Source organism: Melanerpes formicivorus, unplaced genomic scaffold (assembly GCF_026170545.1).
Source record: "Melanerpes formicivorus ecotype bairdi unplaced genomic scaffold, bMelFor1.0.p_v2 SCAF_30, whole genome shotgun sequence".
NCBI classification, from domain to species: domain Eukaryota; kingdom Metazoa; phylum Chordata; class Aves; order Piciformes; family Picidae; genus Melanerpes; species Melanerpes formicivorus.
In genome coordinates, this window is record NW_027142382.1 from 701,406 (window position 1) to 715,313 (window position 13,908).

The window sequence follows — 13,908 nt, forward strand, 5'->3', positions numbered from 1 at the left end:
TGTATAGCACAACTGCAAGAGAGACAGATATATATGGGAGAACACACTGGTCGGCAGAACAGTAACATAATTGCTGTTGAGATTTTTTCTAGGAATGGAAAAGCCCATGGGACAATAGAAAGAAGACAATAAATAGCTTTGCTGGTATTTTACAAGGAGCAGAACATGGGTCAGCAACAGGGCAAAGCTGAGCAGAGGCAGTAAAGAGGAGGAGAGGGAGAAGAAAGTGAATGGCATCACTGACCACCACAGGTCAGAGCTACTGAACTAAAAACTCCAAGCAGCAGAAACAGTTTCGGCAACCTCTGAAGGGCCTGGAGAGCAAAGGTTACTAAACAGGGGAAGTCTAATTCCCTCCCTCTCCCTCTTCCCCTCCACAATAGCATAATTGCTATTAGAAATGATATCAATAGGTTTGAAGTCATGCTCCACAAAAGGTGTTTTATTTCAGATCAGGTTATGTCTATACCACATAAGGTGGTGGTGCACAGAGGTACCAAAGTGTGTGACTTTGGAAAGGTGCCACTTAATTCCTAAGGATTTCACCTTGCAGGCCTGCCTAACTCTCTGGGATTTACAGAAACACCTGTAACCTCTTCTGGCACTTTTATCAGGAGCCATTGGCTCCCTAAAATATGGTTCCCAGGAGGGAAGATCAGACCTGCTTACCAATACAAATCATGTAACAGAAAATCCTTGAAAATGAAGATCTAAAATCCACGGTATACTTCAGTCTTCTGAAGAAGAGCCCCAAAGGTTAGGTGAGTAGGTGGTCTCCCTAAATCCTCCAGAAACTGCAGTACAGTTGGGTGTACAAGAGTCTTGGGGCATGAATGAGATCCAGCAGAAGACAGTTTAGCTTGGGTCAAGCGGAGAGAAGGAGCTGCCTACACAGAGAATACTAGATGTTTTTGAAGGTCTTAAGAAATGCCTGGCTGTCTGCACAAGCACCTAAAGCTGCAGCTAGACAATGTCTAATTTAAATATCTACATGAGACAGACTGGATTCTGCTGGAAAAGGAATGTATTTAAGGGTAACTGGGGTAGCTCTGCACCACACAAAACAACTGATGAGTAAAGTCTGTGGGGAGTAATCAGCCCTGGAATTTGTTAAATGCAACAAAAAGTAGCACTGCTACAGTAACAGCTAATTTCCTTTGGAGGAAGATTAAGAAGGGCTTAATGGATTTTACTTTATTTTCCTCTTTGCATAAGAATGAATGCGTGTCTCTAAGTTTTAAGGCAAGGGGTATGGTTTGGCATAAATTGAGAGGAATAAGATTGCCTGTACTGCTGCAGCTCTGACGATTTGTATTCTATAAGGCATCAAAATATTGACACACAATCCATGGGTGCCTAATGATCTACTGTTCTTGCTCAAATCAAGATTTCCTGACCATACAATATAGAAGAGCCTTTTCTGGTTTGGAAATCTACATGACTTTGTATCACAGGCAAAGGTACACTGAGAGTGATTAAATCAAACCTGAAGGCAGAGCCACTAATAAAAACTTCATGCATCTATGAAGACTCAGATGAAAGCAGAAAACGCAAGGCATCTACTGCACTGCCCTTCACACTGAACTCAGGAGAGGAACAGGCTGCAGAGGGGACAGATTTGCATCTGCAAACAGGTTTTTTTTTCCTTGAAAAAAGGTCCCTTGAAGTTGCTTTTTGCTTGTTTTTGTTTTAATTCATTAATATATTCTCAGTTTTCATCAGGACTGAGCATTACAAATCACAAAAGACCTAGTCCTTCCCATCCCTATCTTGGCAGGAATCTGCAGAGAAGCTCAGCCACTTCAGTGCTGTTGTGCCAGAGAGGAATGATAAGGGATCACAGTCATGTAAGTTTACTGATGTGGGATGTAGGACCTTAGCACAGAGAAAGGAATACAGTCAAAAAGAGGCTGGGGTACCTCATCTGGTAGAGTATTTCCAGAATACTCTACAGTATAACCTGGGCTACTCTTCCAGTGATTCACTAAAGTGCGAACTATGTCTGTGTGGTAAGACATTCTGTTGTCAGAGAAACTGCATTATTTGCAGTGCTGGAAGTTGCTAGTTCCACTTAGGACAGCAGTCCCATTCCTAAAGGAGCCTGGCTGATGAAAGATTGAGGGGAGAACAAGGTGTCTGGTGTGTCTTCATATGACTGAGGTAAAAATAAAACAAACCTTGGAAAAGATGCTGCTATTCTTAGTGCCATTTATTTACTGCTATGGAGTCTGGTAATTTCACTGAACAAGGCAATGTTTGTATTAAGCAGAACTATGATATATAATAGCAGTGAGGACCATCCCTCTCCAAATGTTTTCACATGATGTTATGGCCTCTTAGCTCTTTTAAACCACCATAATCTCATTTTTAACCACTTGGCTCTCATTTCCTCATTATCTACCAGCAAAGACTCTGCATTGAAAGCCTGGGAAGCTCTCTCACCAACTTCAGTTAGCTCAAAACCTTCGGCCTCTAAACTTCCCTCTGAGATTCCTTCCTGGAAAACATTTGCCACAAAACTGTAACCTCAAAACACTGCCTGGTCCACCATGAGATCCACCCAAAGCTGCGCAGCTTGTTTTTAACTCAGTGCTGCACAAGAGATCAGTTTGGCCTTAAATATACCGGCCTGCCAATCTTAATTTCTAACTGTGAACCAATTCCTTGGAGATTTAGTAGCTCGGGCACAAATACAGCATGAAAATGTTTTCCTCTGTGGCCCATTATCAAGCAGGGTCAAATAAACCACTGAGGTGGTATTTAATGGTAGATTTCCACTAAATGTCAAACCTCTGGCTTTGACATCTGTTTTGAGTTAGCACAGCAGCTGTTTGAAGCAGCTGCAGCAGTTGTGAATTTGCTGGGAGCAGCAAAGTAAAAAAGGAATGGATAGGGATGCCTTGTAGATTAAAAGGGGAAGAAAAATTCCTTAAGGATAGCAATCATCAAGTACTCAGCAGCATTTCCCTCTCCAGAAATGAATTGGCTTTGAGCACCAACAATCAGCTGTATAAGGTGCATAGAGGTCCTCTGCTGCTTAGGAAATGCCAAGAACTGGCAAAAGTTTAAACTGAGGAAACAATCAAAGACAAAATCTATAAAAGGTATGTAGTGACACAAGTTACTGCATCTGAGATTTGCTTATGAAGTTCTATGACAACATTGGTTTAATGCATGTTTTTAAAAAATACATTCAAAATGATACTATGAAGCTTTGGTGCCCTTTAAAAAACAGCTCTATGGAGCAAAAGCTTTGAAAACATCATCATCAAAACAAATCTCTCTCCAGGTGAGGCGAGTGACTAGTGAGTTAATTACTACTACTTTTTACTGCTGTGTTTCCAAAGTCCAAAATGAAGAGCTACTACTTGCTTTAGAAAACTATTTACCAGCCTGAGTAAATCTTACCCTTCAGATACTTTTGGTGATGATATTTAGACTAAATATTTTGCTTTCAATTTGTTTCCTGTGATGTTAAACTATTCATCTGTGCACCCAAGCACAGAAATTCAATCCTTTTCTCTCTTCACTGCTTATTCAACTCTGAACTTTTCTCACAAGTCAAAAAAACCTTCAGAGTCCTGTTTGTTCTTGTCATATTGTTCTGCACTGCTCCAAGCTGTCATTACCCTAATGTCATATCCCTGATGCCCATGGAATCTGACTGACCACAGCATCCTTCATCTCACAATGAAGGTCTGCTTAAGACTTCAACAAATTAGTTGTGGATGTAAGCTTTGTTTATAGAGCTGAACAGCATTCACAGTATCACAAAGGTTGGAAGAGACCTCAAAGATCATCAAATCCAACCTGTCACCACAGACCTCATGACTAGACCATGGCACCAAGTGCCACATCCAATCCCCTCTTGAACACCTCCAAGGATGGTGGCTCCACCACCTCCCTGGGCAGCACATTCCAATGATGAATGACTCTCTCAGTGAAGAACTTTCTCCTCACCTCGAGCCTAAACTTCCCGCTCACCTTGAGCCTAAACTTCCCCTGGCGCAGCTTGAGACTGTGTCCCCTTGTTCTGGTGCTTGTTGCCTGGGAGCAGGAAAAAACCTGAGGAGTAACTGAAATTTGAACAAGATCTCTGCAAAACTGATGATGTCAGTAGCCTTCTATATCAATCAATGAATGGAAAACCAATTGCATTGCTTGCAGAACAAACTATTTCTCATAGAGAGCCTGATCATTCCTATTGCTCAATCAGAAGCAATTCTACAAACCTGGCATTCATGCAAATGCATCAAAAGATACATAAGAACAGAGTCCTAAACTCTTTAGCCAAAACCCGGTACAATTCTCTAAAATGTGAATGACTTCTTCTCCCAGCTGGACTAAACTTCCTCTGTAGCCAAAGAGAGGGGAAAATATTTATAAATATGTAAAGGGCGAGTGTCAGGAGGATGGAGCCAGACTCTTCTCAGTGATGTCTAACAATATGACAAGGGCAATGGGTGCAAGATAGAGTGTAGGAAGTTCTGCCAAAACATAAGGAAAAACATTTTCACTGTGAGGGTTTCAGAACACTGGAACAGGCTGCCCAGAGAGGTTGTGGAATCTCCTTCTCTGGAAACATCCAAAACCCACCCGGACATGTTCCTGTGTGACCTACTCTAGGTGATCCTGCTCTGGAAGGGGGGTTGGACTAGAGGATCTTTCCAGGTCCCTTTCAATCCCTAAAGTTCTGTGATTCTGTGAGGAGGCAGATTCTGGCTTAGCCTGAGTCTGTGCCTTTCTCAGGCCCAGGAGAAAAGTCCTGTGTGAAGCATGACTCTTGCCTGACGGTCTGTGTTTGCTTCTGGCTGCTGCAGTAAAAGCTCCTCACAGCTTGGCTGAGGAGGATAGAAGATGACACATATCAAACCAAGACGGTGCCTCCTCCTCACTTACGGCCCTCCATGCTGCTAGAGTGTAATTTTGTCCTCTCTGGCTGCTAGTCAGACAGGAAAACATATAAACAGCAATCTGTTTTAGGGATGCTTGTGATCAGATACTACACTTTTTACATAGCTACCCTTTGGAGAAACAAAAGAAGGGAATACACAGAATCACACGGAATCAGCCAGGTTGGAAGAGACCTTAGAGATCATCAAGTCCAACCTTTGACTTGAGCCTAACTAATCAACTAGACCATGGCACTAAGTGCCTCATCCAGTCTTTTCTTAAACACCACCAAGCACATTGAGCCCACCACCTCCCTGGGCAGCTCATTCCAATGGCCAGTCTCTCTTTCTGTGAAGAACTTCTTTCTAAGATCAAGCCTAAACTTCCCCTGGCACAATCTGAGACCGTATCCTCTTGTTCTGTTGCTGGTTGCCTGGGAGAAGAGACCAACCCCCTCCTGGCTACAACCACCCTTCAGGTAGTTGTAGACAGCAATAAGGTCTCCCCTGAGCCTCCTCTTCTCCAGGCTAAACAACCCCAGCTCCCTCAGCCTCTCCTCATAGGGTTTGTGATTTAAATGACCGTATTTCACATCACCATGATGAAAACACAAAGTTGTAGCTTAATTTACAGAATTAACTGATTTTACCAATTTTAAATCTTTCTCCCCCCCAAAACAAACCCCACCTTTATATTCTGTCAGTTTGGTTAATGCAATTTTTTCCACTAATAAAATAACATTAAAAGCATTTTCTATTCTTGGTGAGTAGGGAGTGCTACCAAACAGGCTGTTCTCTACCTATTTATACACTTTTGAAATACAGTGCTTCATTTCCTATCTCATTAACTGTTGTTTCCTAAATTGCTCCTATTTCTCTTAAAACTAAGCTTGTGTTAAAAAAGAAATCCTGTCAGTGTCATCAGCTATGATTGCAAATTAGGTACTACAGTTGGTGAATATTTTAACACATAGAGTGTCTAAGCCTAGGCACATAAGATTTTGCAAGCTCTCTTAAGTACAGCATATTTACACAAATGGTGGTAAGAAAGGGAAGAAAACTGTCTGTTGCAACCCTATGTACACAGAATCTTCAAAAATAAATTCATTGTTATCTTCACACCATTATATTTGAAGGACTTTTTTCCTTTGTTGTCTCTGATAATGAATATCTAAGCAAAATAAGGGCTAGACAGGTGAGTTTTTCGTACACTGTTGAGGTGGAGATGAATGTGGTTAAAAATATGTTGTATTAGATTTTCTTCAATAACATCGTTCTAAACTGTTCCATCTTTTCATCTACAGCATGAGATCTTGTACAGTTTATACTGCCTTCTCCTTTTCCACTGCTCACAGATGATGCCTGGTGAGAGTTAAGCTCGCTTTGAAATCAAAGGATGGATAAAACCTGACTTTCACTGAAAGTCTAGTGTGATGGTTAACACATTTATCTATTATAAAAGAACCTCTGGGTGATGTATGAAAGCTGTGCAAGAGGCCCTGAAGTAAGTCCATGCCCCTACTCAAATCCACTTAACAGGCTGTCAATAGACACCAGGACTTTCTTTTGCCAAGAGGTTTATGTCTGAGCCTTCTTTCACAGCACAGGTAATACCCCAAACTCCCCATCTCCTGCTAAAAATCTCTAAGCCACTTTTCTTGGCAATAGAGTATTTTCTTTGGGCTCAGAAAAGACTTTCTTAAATAAAAAAAAAAGAAGAAACAAAAGGGAAAAAAGGTTGAACAAATGAATCCCAGTGAGACAAGTGCTTATCTCTAGCAAACAATAGGAATGAGGAAAACAGAAACCCTGCAAGAAATGCTGTGACTGTACACACAAGTGCAGCCTGTGCCTCATAAACACTCAGCCCACTTGTTTTCACCCCATCACTCCGGACCCAAGTGCTACAAAGTGGAGAACTTTCACTCAGAACTGCAATATTATTTCAAACTAGATTCTTCTTGGAGAAAGGTAAGGACAGAAGAAAAATGTGCTATGACATATATTAAAGATACATCGGCAAGGGGACTGACTGAAAAGGAGAAGCTGTGAGAAAAGGAACACGGCATGAAAGGAAAAGCAGAAAATGCTCAAGGAAAAAGTCTTGGACAGACAAGTTTCATCCACGTATCTAAGCAAGGGCTACCTGTGGAGGTAGCTTAAGGTAAAGGAGGAGCAGGCTGCTTCTCCACTCTAAATAAGACAGGTTTCTCTACAGCTATTGTTAAAATGAAAACAAAGAGCAGCAAAAAGCCTAAAACCAAAACACAACCCCCTGAACACATCAAAGAACAAAAAGGACTTTTATCTTCCTCCCTCTCATCTGCTGCAGGCAGCAACACTCACCTCTGGAGCTGGGGAAGGAGTTGTTCAGCTGCTCCATCACTTCCTCCAGACCTGTGCTTGTGTCCTGGGGTGGGCTGAGCAGCTCATCCTCACCTGCAAAGCAAATCCACACCACTGCTTGAGAGCCACTATAAAACCATTTGCTAAGAGCTTGCTGCTGCTATGTCCTTCACAAAGCTAAGGCTGTCCTCTTAAATCCTTTTTCTGCTTACTTTAAAAGGTGAATTTTGTTGATTATGTTTCTCTTTCTTTCTAAGGATCTAAGTGAAATTAAACAAGGATTTCTAAACAATTAACACTGATTTGATTCGTAGAATGGGATTTAAGAAAAAAATCTACTCTGGTAAAGGAAATGCAATGTCTGCTAGGAACATTTAGTTCCATAAATGACACTCGTTGTTTCAGCTTCTCTCATTCTATTAATGGAGAAAGAAATTGCTGTTCTGAGTGCTGCTATTGAGCAGCCTTCTAATAGTGCTGGATTCCTGTTAGCATTGCTTTGCCTAGCTGTGTAAATCAGTAGAAAACCAGATTCTCATCTGCATCAGTATTAATATTTCTGACAGTTTAATTGCATCAGATTGGCGCTCCAAGAACATTCAATTGTACTGTAAAAAGGTTTAGCAGCAGTTTAATAAAGCAAAATACATTTCTCCCACTGAATAATTTCTATAACCTGATTATAGGGCAGCTGCATAATGAGAAATTCAACACATTTTATTTTTACTGGGGTTTTTTTAGGTCGTGGTTTCATAGAACTAAAATCCCTATGTTGGTTGTACTGTAGACCCTAGCTTCCAATACCAGTAAAGCATCTGGGGAAAAAAGCAAAAAAAAAAAGAAAGACTACAGCTGAAGGTTATACTTTGGGTGAGATTCTACTTTTTAACTAGATTTATTTTATTTCTATTAAAACACAAAAGCAATTTTGCCTGCTGTAATAACCACGAGAGGCACATCTTTATTTTGAGAATGCCGTAATGACCCTTGATTCTAACGTGCCTTGCCCTACTCAACTTGAGTAATAAACCACCTGATTTTCTATTAGCACTTACATGCTTTAAACATTGAGGTGCTCCATGCTAAGTGAAAGCCTACTGAAAGAGATGCTAAAGGAACACTTCAAGACTGTATCTATGTCCTATTATTAGGCTTAGTGTTCAGCCAGGAGTTTCACAACAGTTATTACTGGCCAAGAGTAACTTCCCACTCTGGCACATGAAGTGGGGTAAAGAGTCTGCAAGAAGCACTTAATTCATAGAAGTGAAGATCTTCATATCAGCTTCTTTTATTCCATTAATGGCCTAAACATAGCTGCTGAGCCTGCCTGCAGTCTACAGAACATACATAATTAACCAGGTTGGAAAAGACCTTTGAGATCCTCAAGTCCAACCTATCCTCCAATACCATCTAATCAACTCAACCATGGTACTAAGGGCCCCATCCAGTCTCTTTTTAAACACTTCTAATGATGGTGACTCCACCATCTCCCTGGGCAGCCCATGCCAATGGCAAATCTCTCTGTGAAGAATTTCTTCCTAACATCCAGGCTAAACCTCACCTGGTGCATCCTGAGACTGTGTCCTCTTGTTCTCTCATGGGTTGCCTGGGAGAAGAGGCCGACCCCCACCTGGCTACAACTGCCCTTCAGGTAGTTGTAGACAGCAATAAGGTCTCATCTGAGTCTCCTCTTCTCCAGGCTAAACAACCCCAGCTCCCTCAGCCTCTCCTCATAGGGCTTGTGCTCCAGACCCCTCCCCAGCTTTGTTGCCCTCCTCTGGACACATTTGAGCAACTCAACATCTTTCTTAAACTGAGAGGCCCAGAACTGGATGCAGTCCTCAGGGTGTGTGCTAATCAGTGCTGAGTACAGGGGCAGAATGACTTCTCTGCTCCTGCTGGCCACACTATTCCTGATACTGGCCATGATGCCATTTTTGTTGAGCTTTCAACTGGTCCTGGGTTCGCACAAATAAACTCATACCTTGAGTTACTTTTGTATCAAGTGTTGCACCCACAGAGGTACAGGAGTAATGACCTTCCAGCCCCTGCTGAATGTCAAGGTGAAAACTCACAGAGAGGTTATGATACTTCTGTGCAGGTTAAGAACCTTACCATCATGCCTACAGAAAGCCAATTGGTACTAAAGATCTAAAGAAGAGGGCAGTGGTTCCCTCACCCTGGCCAAGAAGAACTAAGAACAAATACTGATTTCCAAATGCCTTGGTAGGTGCTGATTCAACCTGAACTGTGCTGACCCTCATGAATGCTGCATCTTTTATGTAAAATACATGATTTTTATTTTTATCCTCATTTGGATGATTTTTATGAAGATTTCCTAGTAAAGGACAAAATAAGCCAAGCATCCCAACAAAAGTACAGACACCTCAATGACCTCGCTTTGTCCAAAACAATCTTCATGTTTCTACAAAAGGCTTGGAGAGCTGGATGATCTCAGATATTCTGGTGCTACCTGAAGGAACTAGAGTTCAGCAGCGTGCCTCAGAGAATCTACTCTGCTGCTACATTACTGGGGGAGAAAGGCCAAAGATCAGAATGTTCCCATTAGGACTCTGTGAGGGAAAAAAAACCCAAAAAACCTTTCCACATGCCCAGGTTATCAAGGGATTATAGAATCATAGAATGGCAGCAGAATAGTCAGCAGGGACATGTACAATTAGAGCAGGTTGTTCAGAGCCCCAGACAACGTGACTTGGAATGTTTCCATGGATGTGGCATCCACTGCCTCTCTGAGCAACCTGGGCCAGTGTCTCACCACCTTTACTGTAAAACATTCCTTCCTTGTATCTAGCCTGAATCTCCTCTATTTTAAAACCATCACCCCACAGGCCCTGCTAAAAAGTCTGTTCCTATCTTTCTTGTAGGCCCCCATTAAGTACTGAAAGGCCACAAAAAGGTCTTCCTGGAGCTCTTCTATTTGTAAATTAGTATCTGAGTGAGTTGCTGCTTTTATCAGACAGCTGGACAATACTGCTGGTGGGAAATCTTTTACAGCAACCTCACTGTGAGAAAGCAGAGAGACAAAGAAGTGCAGTGGGTTTACATTAAAAGATGAAAACCTAAGGTCTCCTTTCAGAAAAGAAAAGAACATCTAAAAGCTACCACTCTGCTACCTCATTGCCTGAGAGACCTAGAGATCATCGGTGTCTTCTGGAAAATTATGACTCCTTCATTCCTGGGCACAGGCTTGCTGCATGGTAGCATTATTTACAACACCACCCTGGCTCCCTTCACCACCCAAGAATACTTCAAGTCGTGCTTCAGCGAGCCCTCAGCCTCACAAGCAAAGCTTTCTGACGTGAAAGGCAGCTCGACAAACTGAATTAGTTGTGGTTTGTTAGCTCGGTTAGTAACTCTTTTTACAAGCTCTGCTCCATCCTGCAGTGTTGCTTTGCTGAGTCTCACTGTGAACACACTGATAATGATTCAACATCTCGCTCTCCTTCCACATACTGGCTCAACTGTACAAACATACAAAACCCCCAAACACACATTGTTTAAACTTTTGCTTTAAACGTTTTAGCAGTTTATGTGATTATGTGCATGTCAATGGATTAATTCCAGTCTTACAAGTTAAAGGGAAATAATTTTACATCACATCAAAGAAGGGCATTATTTTATTTGGTCCTTCTAAAGGGTAAAATATGAAACAACAAGAGTTTTCAGAAGGTGGCTGGGAACCGCTGTCTTACTATCTTGTCTTGTGTATTTTAATTAACATATTTTATGTGATGAAATTCACATTTCTTCAGAAAGCCAATGCAAATTACTCCAGCAAGACATTTTGTCTCCTCTGTGCATGCCATACATAGCAAACTATTTACTCACAGGTAATATGACTGAAGAAAGAACCAAATGAAATTGCTGTTACCTGTGATTGCACTCTCACCCCCATGATTTAACTTAAGCACTCCTAAAGCTACAATTGATTTCACTTCCTTTTTATTGGAGAGTGTACAGAACCCATCTTGTTTGATACTGGCCCTGACTGATGTTATTGCCTGTGCTTGAGACGGACGAAAAAGCTGCATCTCCCATCACAATGGCACTTCAGGCACAGCAGAATGTTCCCTCCCATTCAATTTCTCACTGTCATCGACTCTTTCACTAACTGCAGGGAAGAGAAAAGCTCTCACTTACGCTTCTCACTCTCCCCCAAAGCCACTCTCTAACACACACTAAATAAATTTCTGTGTACGATCTACAAATATTATCACGTTGAATTATTTGCTTAAAGATGCTGCAATGATTCATTGCTTTTTTTACTAGCAGAAAATCCTTACTACTTGGTAATAAATACTTCTAATTATATAACAGACAGGAAACGAAGAAAATGCTACAGATGTGTGACTAAAAGCACCAAAATAATAATTCAAGCCTCTGGCTACAAGATATTATTCCTTAACTCATCTATTTATCATCACATCTGATGTGATATTTAGAAAAGACTCTAGAGGAGCACTGCCTATGTGAGTGACAGCTCAATCCTACTGATTGAGCCATGACATATTAAAAATAAGATCACATCAGTTAACATGAGGATGATTATTCATATATTTAATCTCTTAGCCCTAATTAATACTACGTGCATTTAAATGAGCTGTGCCATGCTTAATAGCTGAAAGTCAGTTTGAATAAAATAGCTTTTTTGTTTTAAGAAGCCAAGCCCTCACTGAATTTTAATGTCAAAATATCCCTGCTACCATGTGCATCATGATTACAGAATGGTTTAGATTGGAAGAAACCTTAATGATCACCTAGTTCCAACCCCTCCATCACAGGCAGGGACACTTCCCACTAGACCAGGTTGCTCAAGGCCCCATTCAGCCTGGCTTTGAACAGTTCCAGGGTTGGAGTCTCCACCAGTTCAAAAGTAAAAGCATGAACCATAAAGATGTTATAAAGTATAAACAATCAGACAACAACAAATACCACTACAAACATCTGCTTCATTCTCATGGGTCTAAACAGGAGAGAAGGGTATTTTCTGTCTTCAAGGATTATTTTTTTTCTGGAAAATGGACTATAAACACATTTTAAGACAATCTGAACTTTGTTATCTTACCCATGGTTTCTGAAGTCTGGCTGCCAACCACACGAAGAAGCATTGGTTGACTGCTGTCTGACCTCTGCAAAGAGGTAGAAGGAGATGATAGTGCTGTACCATTCACCTTGGCATCTGCTTGTGGCTGAAAATTGAAACAAGAAAAGAAGAGATTTTCATATAATCATAGATTGTTAGGGGCTGGAAGGGACCTCCAGAGATCATTGGGTCCAACCCCCCGTGCCAAAGCAGGATCACCTAGGGCAGGTCACACAGCAATACAGGTTTGCTTTGAGAGTCTCAAGGGGAGACTTCACAACCTTTTGGGGCAGGCTGTTCCGGTGCTCTGTCACCCTCACTGTAAAGAAGTTTCTCCTCATGTTGAGGTGGAACTTCCTGTGTTCTAGCTTATATCCATTATTCCTTGTCCTATTACTGGGTGCCACTGAAAAGAGCCTGACCCCTTCTTCTTGACATCCATCCTTCAGATATTTATAGACATTAATAAGATGCCTTCTCTTCTCCAGACTAGATCATTATTAACAGATCAGTACAGTTGCAGAAATCTTTAAATCTGTGTGTTTTTTATTCATTCCAGAAATACACACAATTTTCTGTCTGCTATTAAGTAAATATATCCAATCAGACAATGTATTTGAATTCCAAGTAAAACAAAGATGATGACTAAGTAAAGACACCCAAACATGATTTCATTTTCTCACTTGCAGCCTGTAGAAAAATATTCTTCTCTGGCTCACCATAAGAGCTATGGTTTCTTGATCCGTTGTTGTTGTTGGTAACACTTCACACATCCTGTTTGGCACATGCCTCTAGAGAGACCTAGAAGAAAGGCCTGAGGACTCACCTGCTCCAGCAGCTGCCTCAGCCTGTGCAGCTGTGACTCCAGCTGCTTGTTGTGATCTTCCAGAATCTGCATCCTGGCCTCCAGGCGGCCCTTGTGCTGGCGAAGCAGCTTGGCTTCTGCAATGAGTTCAGCGTCGCGGGGGCTCTGGGGAGAAACCGGCATCATCTCCGGTGGGGACGGCAGTGGAGACAGTCCTTTGTGGTCATGCTGCTGCTTTAAGCGGTCATACTCTGCTTGCAAGTTTCTGTTGAGAAGTAATAAGGAGGTAAAAAAGTTATGAAGCTGAACAGGCTGGTGTAGGTGTTCTGGTAGGGCCAAATGGGCCCAGCACAAACCCAGACAGGTCCTGGAATGCCCCCCTCTCCCCGCTCCCTCCTGCAGGAGTTGGGGTAACGTGGGAAAAAGGATAAAAGGACAGGACCTAACATGTCTGGTAAACAAGTCTTCTTTTGGGGTAAGAGCACGTGTACTGGCCACTGCTTCTTCCCAACCAGGCCTATGTTTCTGCCTTTTAGGGCCACAGCCTGGCAGAGTCCCTTTTGTCAGGTATCTGTTTGCTGGCTTCAGTTGCCTTGTTGGCCCAATTAAATCTTGGGCAAGTGATAAATACAAGCTGAGTTGTAGTCACCTTGCCTTACCTTGCTTTAATTTGCCTTGCCTGCCTGGACTGCCTTGCCTCAGGTTGCCTGGTCCGAGACCTGAGATAGAAGCCACGAGCCCTACTCACTGCAAGCCAAGAA

General features: G+C 41.9%; 1 protein-coding gene across 13 annotated transcripts in view; it reads right to left on the reverse strand.

Annotated features, from left to right (window-relative positions):
* Positions 1 to 13,908, reverse strand: part of DMD (dystrophin) — a 1,318,095-nt gene that overhangs the window by 9,844 nt on the left and 1,294,343 nt on the right. For 12 of the 13 annotated variants that reach the window (XM_068155047.1, XM_068155048.1, XM_068155051.1 and 9 more), the window contains 3 exons: positions 13,169 to 13,412; positions 12,325 to 12,448; positions 7,239 to 7,331 (listed from right to left, as the gene is read on the reverse strand). In XM_068155047.1, the coding sequence (XP_068011148.1) occupies positions 7,239 to 7,331; positions 12,325 to 12,448; positions 13,169 to 13,412 (461 nt within the window). Of the gene's footprint in view, positions 1 to 6,980; positions 7,168 to 7,232; positions 7,332 to 12,324; positions 12,449 to 13,168; positions 13,413 to 13,908 lie in introns of those variants that run through there. The other variant, XM_068155058.1, reaches the window with a different exon arrangement.